Here is a 14,754-nt window from a genome sequence, read left to right as displayed (position 1 = left end):
ATAGAACGACAAATCTAGTATTCTCAAGGTAATCCATTACAAAAAAAATGATCTTCGGACTTTTTTAGATTTTAAAACTTTAATTCTCTCGATATACAACTGTTGTATATCACAGTTAAAAATACTTTCAGTTTTCAGAGGGAATCAGCATATCTTTTTGGACACCTTAACTTTTTAATTAAACCTCTCCCTCTCTCTCTCAAGAGCAAAATTTGGGGACATCGCATCGGACGATTATAAATGCTGTTTTTTTATTCAACAATCAGACTCACTATATATATATGTAAAAAAAAAAAAAAAGGTATTCTTAAAATATGTATTTTAGAAAAAGATGATCCAAAAGCTCAACTTTCATCTCAACAAGAAAAATCAGAAATGGTGAAAGATGCATATGAATAAGGAAGAAAGGCTGATCTAAAGAAAGGAAGGTCTAAATTGCCCCCAAAAGAAGAAACTCGGGCGTCAATTATTAATCTCCACCAGGATTCCATCATCTTTATATACGGCCAAAATTACGCTGATCGACACGGTCAACAAATTGGCTTCGTCAATGTCAATTATTAATCTCCACCACGATTCCATCAACTTAATACCATTTGGTCCTCTCTCTGTGTCTATCTCTGTTCTGCAATGTCTCAGGAGCTGCCCCTCTTCTTGGCCTTCCTCCTCGCCTTCATTCCCTGCTCCACCGCCCTTACAAGCCTCTTCAATTCCACTTCCTTCTCTTGTACTGGCCAAAGCCTAAACTGCTCAGGTGATTATGCTGTTAACCGGTTAGGCCTCGACCTCACTTCCCTGGACAAGACCACCAGCAGCTCTAAACTGGTCGGTTCGGCCATCTATGACAAGCCAATCACGCTTTATGATAATGGCACCGGATTTGCGGCGGACTTCGAAAGCAATTTCAGCTTTGAAATCGTTCCCGTTAACAACTCCTGCATAGGCGACGGCCTTGCCTTCTTCGTCGCCCATTCCACTTGGACTCCCAACCGAGGAAACTATGGTGGAAGTATCGGCATCTTCAACACAACCTCGGGCGCCGACAACAGCCAAATCGTTGCCATAGAGTTCGACACCTTCAAGAACCCCTGGGATACGAGCGCAAATCATATGGGGATCGATGTCAACTCCTACAGATCCAACGTGACCGCGAATTGGACGGTGGTTGAGTCGATGAATCTGAGTGGAACTGCCCTCATCAGGTACAACTCGACGGCAGCAACTCTCAGCTCGCAGTTGATCTACGGGAACGATAACCCCCCTCTCAATCTATCCTTAGACATTAACCTCAACAAGGTCCTCCCGGAGACCGTCGTCGTTGGCTTCTCAGCGTCGACAGGAGATTGCATCGAAGCCCACCGGATAACGGCCTGGAGCTTCTCAGCTACCGTCCCCAAACCACCTAGCGCCCCCAGCCCGACTCCGGAAACTGCCCCCAAGTTGCCGGAAATCACGACGAAGAAGCAAAATAAGATGCCCCTCATCCTGGTGGCTTGTTTGGTTCCTCTGTTTATCGTTATAGTGGTGGCAATAATTTCGATTGTTATGAGAAAGAGGAAAAAGAAAAAGGCAGAGCTAGAGGAGGGGGAGGAGGAGAAGGAGGCGCAGGAGGAGGAGACGGATGGTTCCCCTGATGTGACAATGAATTTCGAGACCGGGCCCAGGAAATTTAGATACAATGATCTCGCTGCTGCTACCAAAGACTTTAGTGATGAGGAGAAACTTGGGCAAGGTGGGTTCGGTGGCGTTTACCGTGGTACCTTGAAGGATACCAATGAAGTGGTGGCTGTGAAGCGGTTTTCTAAAGGGTCGAGCCAGGGAAAGAAAGAGTATGTGGCAGAGGTGAGCGTGATCAGCCGGTTGCGCCACCGCAACCTCGTGAGGTTGATTGGGTGGTGCCACGAGCGCGGCGAGTTCTTGCTTGTCTATGAATATTTGGAGGGGCGAAGTCTGGATTCACACCTCTTTAGCAAGAAAGATTGCGCAGTCCTGCCCTGGGCTCAACGGAGGAAGGTGGTGTTCGGCCTGGCATCTGCAGTGTTGTACCTGCACGAAGAGTGGGAGCAGTGCGTTGTTCACCGTGATATCAAGTTGAGTAACGTCATGGTCGACTCTGAGTTCAATGCTCGTCTAGGCGACTTCGGGCTGGCAAGACTGACAAATCATGGGTTCGCCACGAAGACGACGATGATTGCTGGAACGATGGGTTACTTGGCACCCGAGTGCGTGATCACAGGCAAGTACAGCACAGAAAGTGATGTGTACAGTTTCGGAGTGGTATTACTTGAAATCACGACCGGTCGAAGGGCCATTCGACCAATCGGAGAGAAAGAAGCACGTCTGGTGCAGTGGATTTGGGAGTTCTACGGGCTCGGTTCAATCATGGCAGCCGTGGATGAGAGGTTGGGATCCGAATTCGATCAACAAGAGATTGAAAGGATGATGGTGGTGGGTATGTGGTGTGTGCACCCTGACCCTGAGAGGAGGCCGTCGATGAGGGAGGCGATTAGAGTACTGACTTTCCAGGCTGAGATGCCAAGGCTCCCACAAAAGATGCCGGTGCCATTCTACGCGCCACCTCCTACGAACGAGTTTGGTTCTTCGTTCACGACCAGCAGCAGCGGAACGACGGCAACGTCGACGACGGTTTCATCGATGGAGTCAGCAGAGGCGGCCCTGTTGGGCTCACAAAGGTAGGCGTCTCAATCCAGTTGCCAAGAAGAACGGATGCATAACACATCTGCTCAACTATCAGCTGCGCAATGTATACTTCTCTTGCCAATTGTAAAAGGGAACAATGCCTTTTTCATTAGAGCTCGTTGGAAATTTGTGTGGACTCTATTTAAGGAGCCCATATCAATTGGTTTATACCGGGATTTTTAGAATCTATTCTCCGGGCTAAGATCCTTAGAGCTCCTAGACTCCTACGTAGATTCTTTGTGGGATTCTGAGTCATTAGTCCTCAGAGGTTTCAGCGGTCTAATTTTGTATATTTGATTTGTATATTTGATCATAGTGACTTTGATTGTTGGGCACCTTCAATATTAACAAGTTATTCATCCACTCCCTTTAGGATGCATCGAGAGTTGGGTATGGGAATACTGCACCTTTAATTTTCCCCGGTACCTCACTACAAAAGGCTCTTTAGAATAATACCAACAGTAATCGAATTGACAACATGCAACTATGTCTTGTAGATATGTGGTTTCTTGTAGATATGTGATTACTGACAACAGAAAAAGCGCTGCTGGGGGATAAGCCCCGTCCAAAAGATATTTACATAAACAAAATACAAAATGGGTGGCTGATCGCCTCAGCATTACTACGAATGACAAGGAATGGTCTCCATTCTACAATGCTATTCTCCATCCACACACGGGTCTCCTCCTGCTGACCTGAATTCGACAAAAAAACTTTCGTATAAGGTTGGAATATTTGGTTAGTGTGACTCTTTTCAAGTATCTTGTCAATCTTTTGCCCCCATTTTTGTCATTAGCTTCTATTAATATACCAGCAGACCATATCGTTTCTTTAGTGCCTTCCTGAATCACCTTAAACACCTGCTAAAGCACAGAGTCTTCCCTGCTATACCTGCAATTAAATTTCACCGTCTTCCCTGCTATACCTTCAATTAAATCTCATCCCACCTGGCTATAGCTGGAGGATAAGTGCCATCTCAAAGCTTAATCACCCTTATAATGTTTTGATTTCCATTTACAACCTCGTTGATATACATGTATATAAACTCCATGCCGATTATCCCATGACCAGTCCCCCCAAATGCATCTTGTGAACAGCCATCCTGTTATAGCCTTATACCCTTCTTCCTTGAAATTGAAAGCATTGAAAGTTTCCTTGTAGTGGTTCCAGATATTCCTTGCAGCAAAATGAGTATCTTTAAGTCGTTCGTGCCTCAGGCGATTTCCCAACAACCAAATAGACCAAACTCCGATCTGATAACAATTTTTCCAGCAATTGTATCGAATTTTGTTTTGAATCGTTCTTCCACACCACCAGAGCAAACCCTGCTTGAAGCTGCTGCTTGCTTTCCATTTTTGCTCAAAATATGCTTCAATTCTTTTCCACAATCTTTGTACAACAGGGCCTTGGAAGAAGAGATGTTTTTCATCTTCCCCTGCCGCCTTACATAGGGGACATTGAAATGCGAAACTAAAACCTAGATGTTTGATTCTAGCACGTCTGCAATCTACCTTCACAACCTACATACACTGTCCAGCAGGCTCTCGCATCTTTATCCTATTACATACATGAGTTCTCCATGATTCACTATTCACACGATGTCTATTCTCCTCCGAAATGCTTCTTTATTAATCTCTCTCAACAGATATTGATCCCAAATTGGCCAGTCTGGCTTCGTAATGTCTAATCTGGGTACTTGACAATTGACTCCAACATTCTGAATGGAGAAAACACCCTCTCCATTGTCCTGCAACACATATTTTGAATAGATGTGAAAAAGAGTTGCTTGGAACAGAGAGTGAATGGATTCAGGAATTCTACATTTTGGAACTTGATGACCCCAGTTCTCCCAGAAGTTAGCTAGACTGCCATCATTAACCCGCAATCTGATCTTGCAGCTAATAGTATACCACGCCTGTGCACACGCCCTCCACACCACTGAGCTCGTTTGAAATGCTATTTCAATCCACATGCTATTTCTTTTAAGATATTTGTGAGGAATAAAAGTAGCCCACTTAGAGTGCCTTGTGAGATCTCTATTCGCAACATAAAATGAGAGCAGCCTTATTAGTACCAACTAATCTGCGAAGACCAACTCTCCCCTGTTTCTTTGGCAAGCATGTTGGTCCAGCTGATGAAATGTGGCTTTTTGAGTCATTGTCACTTCATGGTGGAAAGTTGGCAGATAAATTATGTATTCTTTTATCAATCTCTTTAGGAATTTTAAAAACTAGACTCCAATAGTGAGGCAAAGCTGAAATGACATGTTGTAATGTAAAATTCATACAAAGGTGCTATTCTTTCTATAGAAGTAGATTCCTCGACCGAGAAAGGCTGCTCATCTGTTAATTCCATGGAGTGCTCAATGGATAACGGGGAGCAGTATAAATTTGTCATTTTATCTCAATATAGCGCCTCAAACAAAATCCCATTACGTTCACGCAGTATTAAAGAAAAAAATTTTACACTCCATTTAACACCGTTCCACGTCAAGCCAGGGTGGGTTGGGTTATCCACAGCCCGGATGAGGCTAGAAGGCCTTTTATTCTTCATATTGGTGTATGGAACTTGATCTATACTGGGCACTCTCATATGCAATACCGTGGATCCAACTCCGGGTTTGCCCTAATCCTTATGTTGTGAGGGCATTTATGTCATTTTGTAAAGACATTTATGTCATTTTTTCTTATGTAAGGCCATTTATGTCATTTTATACAAATACGGGTTTGCCCTAATCCTTATGTTGTGAGGGGAGCCGCAGTTTCATCTTTGGTCTTCTCTCTGAGAGTGTCTGTGTTCATCTGAAAGTGAATAGTAAAAGATTTGTGCGACTGTGGACTTAGAAGATTATTGTTCCGAACCATATAAATCTTTGTCTTCTTCCTTGTTGCTTCTATCACCCTCTTGAGAGTGCAAGAGGAGAGTTTTGTGTGTTGTTCCTAACACCTCCTGCCTTCAAAATCATAAATTACATTGAGCTTGGGTGGGCAGCAGGCCACCTTCAACTCGACGGAACGTACCCTAGATTCAATGACACAGAAGAATAACAACTACAGGAATCAAAATGAAAACTGGCACGTCTGCTTTCCAACCAGTCATGCTGGATCTCAAGTCGTCCCTGGCTTTTTGGCCGTAACCGAGTAGAGACGAGCAATTGAAGTTGATTCGACCTTACAACTCTCAATCTCAAGAAACCGCTTATAATCAACTACAGAGAGAAAATATGATGCCCCTTCGAAACATTGCTCCAATTATATGGCTGACATTTCTTTAGGGGTTAATTACGGTGTTTTTTGACGCTTGATTCCAAAGTTTTCACTTTCAATACGACCGGCAAGTTTAAGTATAAAACTTGTTATGAGGTTTGCTGTAAAAAGTTATGAGAATGATTGTTCATGCAGGATAGATAATTAGGACAGTCTCAATGCAAGAGGAAGCGGTATAGACTCCTCAAATAGAATCTGCACGTATTTTCAACGAATACATCAAGTACAAAGGCATGCATGGTTCCTAAATGTTGGTTTCATGAAGTTTTCGTTTTTGTAGATTTAATTTCTTCTTCACCAGGCCTTTTTCACCAGCTGGTTCAGCATATACAGTATGGAAGAATGTTGAGTGCTCGTCAGCGGCTTAATTTAGATTCATAATTCGCATGCACATTGAACTCTTTCCAGTGAAATTGCAAATGTGCATTGATCATTTATCGGGAAGCATGATGCCTTTCTAATGTTGTTCTATTCACATACGTGCTGCCAGTTTTACATTTTACGTGAACTGGTGCCCTGCGATCCCTGTTGAGTAGGGATGTCAATAAATTTGATTTAAATCCAATGTATGGCAGAATTATCTTCAAAATTTTGGATATTGAAAAAAAATTAACAATATCATTAAAAAATCAAATTGAATTCAGGTTTAAGAAATGGTATCTGATGGGATTTGGATTCATATTTTAGAAAAATATCGAATCGAATCGGATTCAGATTTGGATGAAATTTAATTTTAAGTAAATGTCCTATATCCAATGTTCATACATTTCGAAAAGTGGTTTATATATAATATATTGTGATAAAATTCAGATTTGATTTAAAAGTCAGATTTTGATCTGAATGTTAATTTGAAAATCAGATTTGCATCTGATTCCGATGAAACTTTTGGATTTCTGTATGGTATTAAACTTTTGTTTTTCCTATTCAAACCTAAATTCAAATATCAACATCTGAAAAATCCGGCCCCTCGGTTGACATACATCCTTACGGTTGTAAAGTGTAGCCAAATAATTGGTTTAGTGGGATTACTTGAAGCAGGACAGAGTTGACCACGTCTTCAGTAATATTATGATATCCAGCTCGATCCCTCATGATTTTTGCCAGAACCATCGTCTCCCTGTTAGACTCAATGATTGTGATTGTTTGTGACAGCTATTAGATTTAATGTATTCCAGTGCATGCTTATTTCTCTCTATATATAATTGTGATTATTAACTTCACAGCTTTGTCTTCCATTTTTTTTTTTTTTTACAGTCGAAAGAGCCATGTCATTTTCAATCTTCCATCAGTCGTTTTCTTTGTGGTTAGCTGACATTCAACCAAATGAATGAAAATTAAATTTGTAATTCTCTTTTGTTAGTCTTTCCTTGTGACAGATGAAACGAAAACGTTTTTTAATGTTTTTTTTGGGTATTGTTACAAACTTGCTGATTTAGGAATGCATGCTTAACATGCTTGTCCATATCTTATTTTGCATTTTCTGTTAAGCTCTCTCCTGTGTGGGATAATCAGAGCTCCTAAACGTGGAAAGTAACTGCTTCAATTGTCCTTTATTTTATATGCAGATGACGTACGTTCTCTTATTCTCTGATCAGCCAGCAAGTAGGAGCTCTAATGGCTGCTATTAGGCACTTCGAAGAGAGAGCTGGCATGCTAGTAAGCAAGGAGAAAATCTGTCCCACTGGAATATGAGCTAACGGCTAGCGGCCGGCGGTCGCCTCTTATTTTAAGAATGGAGAGCAAGTAGTCTCATTCGAAGAGGAGGATATTATCTTATGACATGCCCATTCAGCTTTGCCTCACTATTGGAGTCTTAATTTTTAAATTCCTGGACAGATTGTAAAAAGAATACAGAATTTACGTGCCAACTTTCTACCGGGAAGTGACAATGACTCCAAAAAGCCACATTTGATCAGCTGGAGCAACGTGCTGGCCAAAGAAACAGGGGAGAGTTGATCTTCGCAGATTAGTTGATACTAACAAGGCTGCTCTCGTTTTCTGTTGTGTATAGAGATCTCACTACGCACTCTAACTGGACTACTTTTATTCGTCATAAATATCTAAAGAGAAGTAGCATGTGGATTATTTTAAAATAACATTTCAAAAGAGCTCGGTGGTGTGGAAGGCGTGGTATATTATTAGCTGCAAGATCAAATGGCGGGTTAATGATGGCAGTCTAGCTAACTTCTGGGAGGATAACTGGGGTCACCAAGTTCTAAATGTAAAATTTCTGAATCCCTTTATTCTCTGTTCCAAGGAACTCTTTTTCACATCAATTAAAAATATGTGTTGCAGGATAATGAAGAGAGTGTTTTCTCCATTTATAATGCTCGAGTTAACTGTGAAGTTCCCAGATTAGACATTACGAAGACAGACAGCCAGTCTGAAGAGAGAGATTAATCATGGAGATTGGACCAATGTCTGAAGAGAGATTAAAAAAGAAGCATTTGGGAGGAGATTAGACATCGTATGAGTATTGAATCATGGAGAAGTCATGTGTGGGACAAGATAAAGATGGGAAGAGACTGCTGGACAGTGTCTAGGTTGTGAAAGTACATTGCAGACGTATGTTGGAATCAAGCATCTAGGTTTTAGTTTGGCATCCCAATGTGCCCTGTGTAAGGCGGCAGAGAAGGATGAACAGCATCTGTTCTTCCAATGCCTTGTTGTACAAAGATTGTGGAAGAGAATTGGAACATATTTTGAGCAGAAACGGAAACAGAAGCATCAAGCAGGGTTTGTCTGGTGGTGTGGAAGAAAGATTCCAAACAAAATTCTATACAATTGCTGGAAATGTTGTTGTCACATAGGAGTTTGGTATATTTGGTTGTTGGGAAATCGCTTGAGGCACGAATGACCAATTTCAAGGAAGAAGGGTATGACGCTATTACAGGATGGTTGTTCACAAGGTAAATTTGGGGGGCCAGTCTTGCGATAATCGACATGGAGCGAATATACATGTATTTCAGCAGTTTGTAAATAGAAATCAAGGCACTACAGGGGTGATTAATCTTTGAGATGGCACTTATCCTCCAGCTATAGTCAGGTGGGATGAGATTTGCAGGTATAGCAGGGAGCACTGGGTTATTTAGCAGGTGTTTACAGTCGATTCAGGAAGACATTGACGAAAAGATATGGTCTGCTGGTATATTAATAATTTAATACAAGCTAATGACAAAAAGTGGAGGGAAAAGATTGAAGATACTTGAAAAGAGCCATACTAACCAAACATTCCAACCTTACACAAAAGTGTTTTTTGTCAAATTCAAGTCACCAGGAGGAGACCCGTGTCTGGATGTTCTCGGCTTCTTTTTGCAGTTTATTAGGAATACAGCTGTCGTGAATGGAGGGTAGCAGCGGAGAACGGGAGCCCATTCCTAGTCATTCTTGGTAATGCTTTGGTCATCGTCCACCCATTTTGTATTTTGTTCATCTAAATATCTTTTAGAGGGGGACTATCTCCCAGCAGTTATTTTTCTGTTGTCATAAACCACATGCCTACAAGTCTGAAACCTCTGTTTACAGAGGCTTAGAGACTCGTACTCCAATAAAGAAAAAGACTTGTATTGAACAGACTTTACGGAGGAGCTCTAATGAATCTTAGTTTAGCTGAGGAATGTATCCTTAAGTAGAGTCCACAGAATTTCCAACAAGCTCTAGTAAAAAGGCATGGTTAACTTTTACAGTTGTAAGAAAAGTACATTTTCACACTTGGTGGAGCAGATCTGTCATGCATCTATTTTACTTGGCGACTGGACCGAGACATCTACCCTTGTGACCGCAACAGGGCCGCCTCTGCTGACTCCATCGATGAAATCGTCGTCGATGTTGCCGTCGTTCCGCTGCTGCTGCTCGTGAACAAAGAACCGAACTCGTTCATAGGAGGGGGCGCGTAGAATGGCACCGGCATCCTTTGTGGGAGACTTGGCATCTCGGCCTGGAAACTCAGCACTCTAATCGCCTCCCTCATCGACGGCCTCCTCTCAGGATCAGGGTGCACACACCACAGACCCACCACCATCATCCTTTCCATCTCCTGTTGATCGAATTCAGATCCCAACCTTTCATCGACCGCCGCCGTGAGAGAACTGAGCCCGTAAAACTCCCAAATCCACTCCACCAGACGTGCTTCTTTCTCTCCGATTGGTCGAATGGCTCTTCCACCGGTCGTGATTTCAAGTAATACCACTCCAAAGCTGTACACATCACTCTCTGTGTTGTACTTGCCTGTGAACACGCATTCGGGTGCCAAGTAACCCATCGTTCCTGCTACCATCGTCGTCCTCGTGCCGAATCCATGATTCGTCAGCCTTGCCAGCCCGAAGTCACCTAGACGAGCATTGAACTCAGAGTCGACCATGACATTACTCAACTTGATATCACGGTGAACCACGCACTGCTCCCACTCCTCGTGCAGGTACAACACTGCAGATGCCAAGCCGAGCACCACCTTCCTCCGTTGAGTCCAGGGCAGGACTGCGCAATCTTTCTTGCTAAAGAGGTGTGAATCCAGACTCCGCCCCTCCAAATATTCATAGACAAGCAAGAACTCTCCTCGCTCGTGGCACCACCCAATCAACCTCACGAGGTTACGGTGGCGCAACCGGCTGATCACGCTCACCTCCGCCATATACTCTTTCTTCCCCTGGCTCGACCCTTTAGAAAACCGTTTCACAGCCACCACTTCATTGGTATCCTTCAACGTACCACGGTAGACGCCACCAAAACCACCTTGCCCAAGCTTCTCCTCTTCACTGAAGTCATTGGTAGCCGCAGCTAGCTCTCGATATCTGAATCTCCTCGGCCCTGTCTCGAAATTCAATGTTATATCCACAAAACCTTCTTGGTCTTCCTCTTCCTCCTCCTCTCCTTGCTCCTCCTTTAACTTTGCTCTTTTCTGTTTTCTTATTCTTGTAACAAATAGAACTATGACCACAATAATGACAAGTAGAGGAACCAAACAAGCCACCAGAATGATGACCGTCTTATGTTGCGTGCCCGTTGGGCTCGGTGTGAAGATGGGGCTACCATTTGGCGTTCGGCTGGGGGCGGGAGTTGGCGTCTGGGCGGGGGCGGTAGCTGATAAATTCCAATTCAGTATCAGATGGGCTTCCCCGCAAGATCCACTTGCTGCTGAGAAGCCCATGACCACTTTCTCCGGGAGAACAGCGGTGAGGTTGATGCCATGAGATATATCCAACGTGTTGTTCCGGTAACTCAAATGCGGGCTGAGGTTCCCTATTCTCGAGTTATACCTGACGACGGCAGTTCCGTTCAAAGATTGCGTCCTGTCCAGCGTCCAATTTGAGGTCACGCTGGAGTTCAAGGAGTTGACATCGATGCCCATATGATTTGCGCTCGGATCGAAGTAGTTCTTGTAGGTGTCGAACTCTACAGCGATGATTTGGCTGTTGACAAAGTCCAAGCTTTTGTTGAAGACGCCGAGACCTCTACCATTATTATCTCTTTCGAGAGTCCAGTTGGGACGGGCAATGAAGAAGGCAAAGCCGTCGCCCGTGCAGGTGCTGGTCAAGGGGAGGATTTGGAAGCTGAAATTGGAGGTGAAGTCCGCCTCAAATCCGGTGCCAGAATCATAAAGAGTGATTTGTTCGGTATAGATGGCCGCACCACTCTGGTTCGTTGAGGAGGTGAGCTCAAGGGCGCCTTCGTTTGTGATTTTGGTGTCGCTGAAACGTTTTAAGCGCGAGTCATCATCAGAAAAGGAAGGGAAACTGACGGTGTTTGTGAGACCGGTGGAGGAGGGAATGAAGGCGAGGAGGAAGAAGGGGAAGAAGATGCGCAACTGAGACATTGCAGAACGAAGAGAGAGAGATAGAGAGAGCCGATAAAATGAGAATATATAACAAAATTTGGGGACAAGAGGTCCCCTAAATATAAAAACAATCCGCAAAGAACAAAATTACGCAAGCAAGAGGAACAAATAAACAATACAATGCACAGAAAAATAAGAGAGAAGAAGAAAGACGAAACGGCACAGTCACCCAACCGCAGTCAGGCGGCGGCGCTTTATCCGAATGGCGAACTGGATATCCCCTTGCACAAGACGAGCCACAGAATCTGGTGAAGAGAAGGTGCCCCTGATGACCCTGTTGTTGCGCTCCACCCAAATGTGCCACCAAGCTGAAATGAGCCACGGCCTCCAGACATGACCCCAAGAAGCAGTCAGGTGGGGGGAATGACAAAAGAGGAAGAAAAGACGAATAAATGGTGGGTTTGGAAGATTACTAATAAGGGAAGGCCAAGTAGAAGCAAGGACACTAAAGAAAAAAGGACAAGAAGTAAAAAGGTGGACCCTAGACTCAGTCGCAACAAGACATAAGGGACACTGGTTAGCCAAACTGATGCCAAGGCGCTGTAGGTGATCAAAAGTGTTGATATGGCCAGTCAGAAGAAGCCAGACAAAAGCAATGGCTCGAGGAGATGGGCCAGGAGACCAAAGAGACCGGGGGGGGAGTGACGCGACAGAGGGACCAAAGGAGGCCAGGTAGCAAGAAGAAAAAGTGAACTCACGGGTAGGTGAAAGGGGCCAGGATGGGGACGTGAACGATGAGAGGTCAGCAAGGCGGAGGAAAAGAGGAAGGACAGAAAGCATGTCGGACCAAAACTGGGAAGGGGAGATGTGAGATATAGAACTATGCCAGACGCTAGGGGAAGGCAGGTCGAATTTTGAACTAATGAACTGGGTGATGGGAGAATGTTCAGTAGCTAACCGCCACCACCAAGAACACAGGGAAGACTCACAAGCCCGACTAAGGTTGGTAACCCCAGCACCACCAAGAAGACGCGGAAAGGCAACCACATCCCAATGCGCTAGGCGATCTGAAGGTCGATCACCATCCCAAACAAGCTTACGAATAAGCTTATCAAACCTACGCAAGACAGCCACAGGAGGCCGAAAGACAGACAAAGCATGGAGAGGAACCGACGCGAGGCAGTGCTTAGCCAAAGTAATCCGACCTGGAAGAGAAAGCAGCTTTCCCTGCCAACACTGAAGGCGATCCGTAAGCTTCTGCTCCACCCCATCCCAAAAAGAAGGAGCGGGAGGCGACAACGTAATCTGAAGCCCCAGATAGTCCATGGGCAGACTAGTAGCCTTACACCCAAAGCAAGCTTTCGCGAGAAGTACCGTGGCCGGATCCGCGTGAATGAAGGAGATGTGACATTTGGCGGAATTGATAGAAAGACCTGACATGAGCTCAAAGACCCGAAGGATGAGCCAAGTTCTCACAACCTGCTGGCGAGAAGCACTGCCGAACAGAAGAAAATCATCAGCATACTGAAGGGTGGAGAAGGACGGTAAGTGGGGGAGCGAATGGGGTGTGAGGAAGCCAACGACCGTTGCGTGATGGAAAAGCGCAGAAAAGCTCTCAGCAACCAAGTTGAAAAGCAAGGGAGATAACGGGCAACCTTGACGGAGGCCACGCTCGAGACAGAAGAAATCACCACACTTCCCATTGAAGGAGACCGCAAGCTGGGCCCCAGTGACAAGCGACATGATCCACTGCCTAAACGAAGGACCAAACGCAAGACGGGTGAGGAGGTCAGAAAGGAACTCCCAACTAACCGAGTCAAAAGCCTTAGAGATGTCCAACTTCAGGATGAATGAAGGTAGCCGCAGACAGTAAAGGGAGTGAACAACCTCATTGGCTAGGACAACCGCATCCTGCAGACGCCGACCCTTGACGAAAGCAACCTGGAAGAGGTTAATGACCGAAGGCATGACTGGTGCAAGCCGCATAGAGAGCAACTTAGCAATAATCTTGTACGGCGTGCCAAGGATGGAGATCGGGCGAAAGTGGGTGACGTCCGTAGGGTTAGGGCGCTTAGGCACCAGGACGCAGGTAGCTTGATTGAATTCCTTGAGGAAAACAGAATAGGAGGCGAACTCATCACAAAACGCAAACACATCCGCGCTACAAACCTCCCAAAAAGTACGAAAAAATTCGACTGGGAAACCATCAATGTCAGGCGCCTTACCCGAGCCAAGGGCCCAGACCGCGTTCTTGATCTCTTGGTGTTGGAAGGGCCGCTCAAGAGCGATCGCACAAGAGACAGAGAGAGAGGAGAGGTGAAAATCCGGCAGCGTGGCACGGAAGCGAAGAGGTTTAGAGTAGAAATCCTTGAAATGAGCGCTCAGGGCCGGGAGGATGTCATCACCAAGAAAAATCCTGCCCCCGATACCCATGGCCTGGAGCAACGTCTGACGGCGCCTCTGAGAGGCGGCCAAGTGGAAGAATCTAGAGTTCTGGTCCCCATGCGCGAGCCAACCCAACCTAGAGCGTTGCTGCCAATGGATAGACTCCCTCATGCGCCACTCTTGGGCAAGACACTGCAGACAAAGGAGACGGGAAGACTGATCCGCAGAAATATTATCAGAGGCCTGAAGGGACATGATCTCCTCATCCCAAACGGCCACTTCCGAAAATTTGCTGCTCCAGAAAATGCGCTTCCAGGCGAGCGCCTCCCTCCTGATGGAGTGCAACTTCCGCGAGAGCCTGAAAGCTGCCCACCTACCATTGACTGCACGAGCCCACCAATTAGGGACGGTAGCTACAAAGGATTCATCACGGAGCCACCAGATCTCAAAACGAAACCTGGCGTGCCCGGTACCAGCTCTACCCCGAAGAAGGGAAAAGAGCAGCGGAGCATGATCAGACAGGTGCCTCGGGCCAAGAACCAAGGAGGATGAAGGAAAAGCAGAGAACAACTCAGGCGAGAGGAAGATACGGTCCAACCTACGAAGGATCGGAGGGTTCCTATTATTAGG

The 14,754-nt window shown here is 45.1% G+C and overlaps 2 protein-coding genes across 2 annotated transcripts; one reads left to right on the top strand and one right to left on the bottom strand.

Moving 5' to 3' along the window:
• Window positions 1–536: 536 nt before the first annotated feature.
• LOC116261566 (L-type lectin-domain containing receptor kinase IX.1-like) lies at window positions 537–3,036 on the top strand. The gene has a single exon (XM_031640391.2). It carries the CDS (start codon window positions 631–633, stop codon window positions 2,695–2,697), a length of 2,067 nt encoding a protein of 688 aa, XP_031496251.1. The 5' UTR covers window positions 537–630; the 3' UTR covers window positions 2,698–3,036.
• Window positions 3,037–9,609: 6,573 nt separating this feature from the next.
• Window positions 9,610–11,778, bottom strand: LOC116260627 (L-type lectin-domain containing receptor kinase IX.1-like). Its single transcript, XM_031639077.2, has one exon. It carries the CDS (start codon window positions 11,776–11,778, stop codon window positions 9,733–9,735), a length of 2,046 nt encoding a protein of 681 aa, XP_031494937.1. The 3' UTR covers window positions 9,610–9,732.
• Between the last annotated feature and the right edge of the window lie 2,976 nt (window positions 11,779–14,754).

The sequence above is a fragment of the Nymphaea colorata genome, chromosome 9 (genome assembly GCF_008831285.2).
Source record: "Nymphaea colorata isolate Beijing-Zhang1983 chromosome 9, ASM883128v2, whole genome shotgun sequence".
Classification (NCBI taxonomy): domain Eukaryota; kingdom Viridiplantae; phylum Streptophyta; class Magnoliopsida; order Nymphaeales; family Nymphaeaceae; genus Nymphaea; species Nymphaea colorata.
This window is presented reverse-complemented; position numbering and strand designations above follow the sequence as displayed.

What these genes read in the sequence shown, in the direction of transcription:
- LOC116261566 (XM_031640391.2), top strand. Translation starts at nt 631, where the DNA reads ATGTCTCAGGAGCTGCCCCTCTTCTTGGCCTTCCTCCTCGCCTTCATT.
- LOC116260627 (XM_031639077.2), bottom strand. Translation starts at nt 11,778, where the DNA reads ATGTCTCAGTTGCGCATCTTCTTCCCCTTCTTCCTCCTCGCCTTCATT.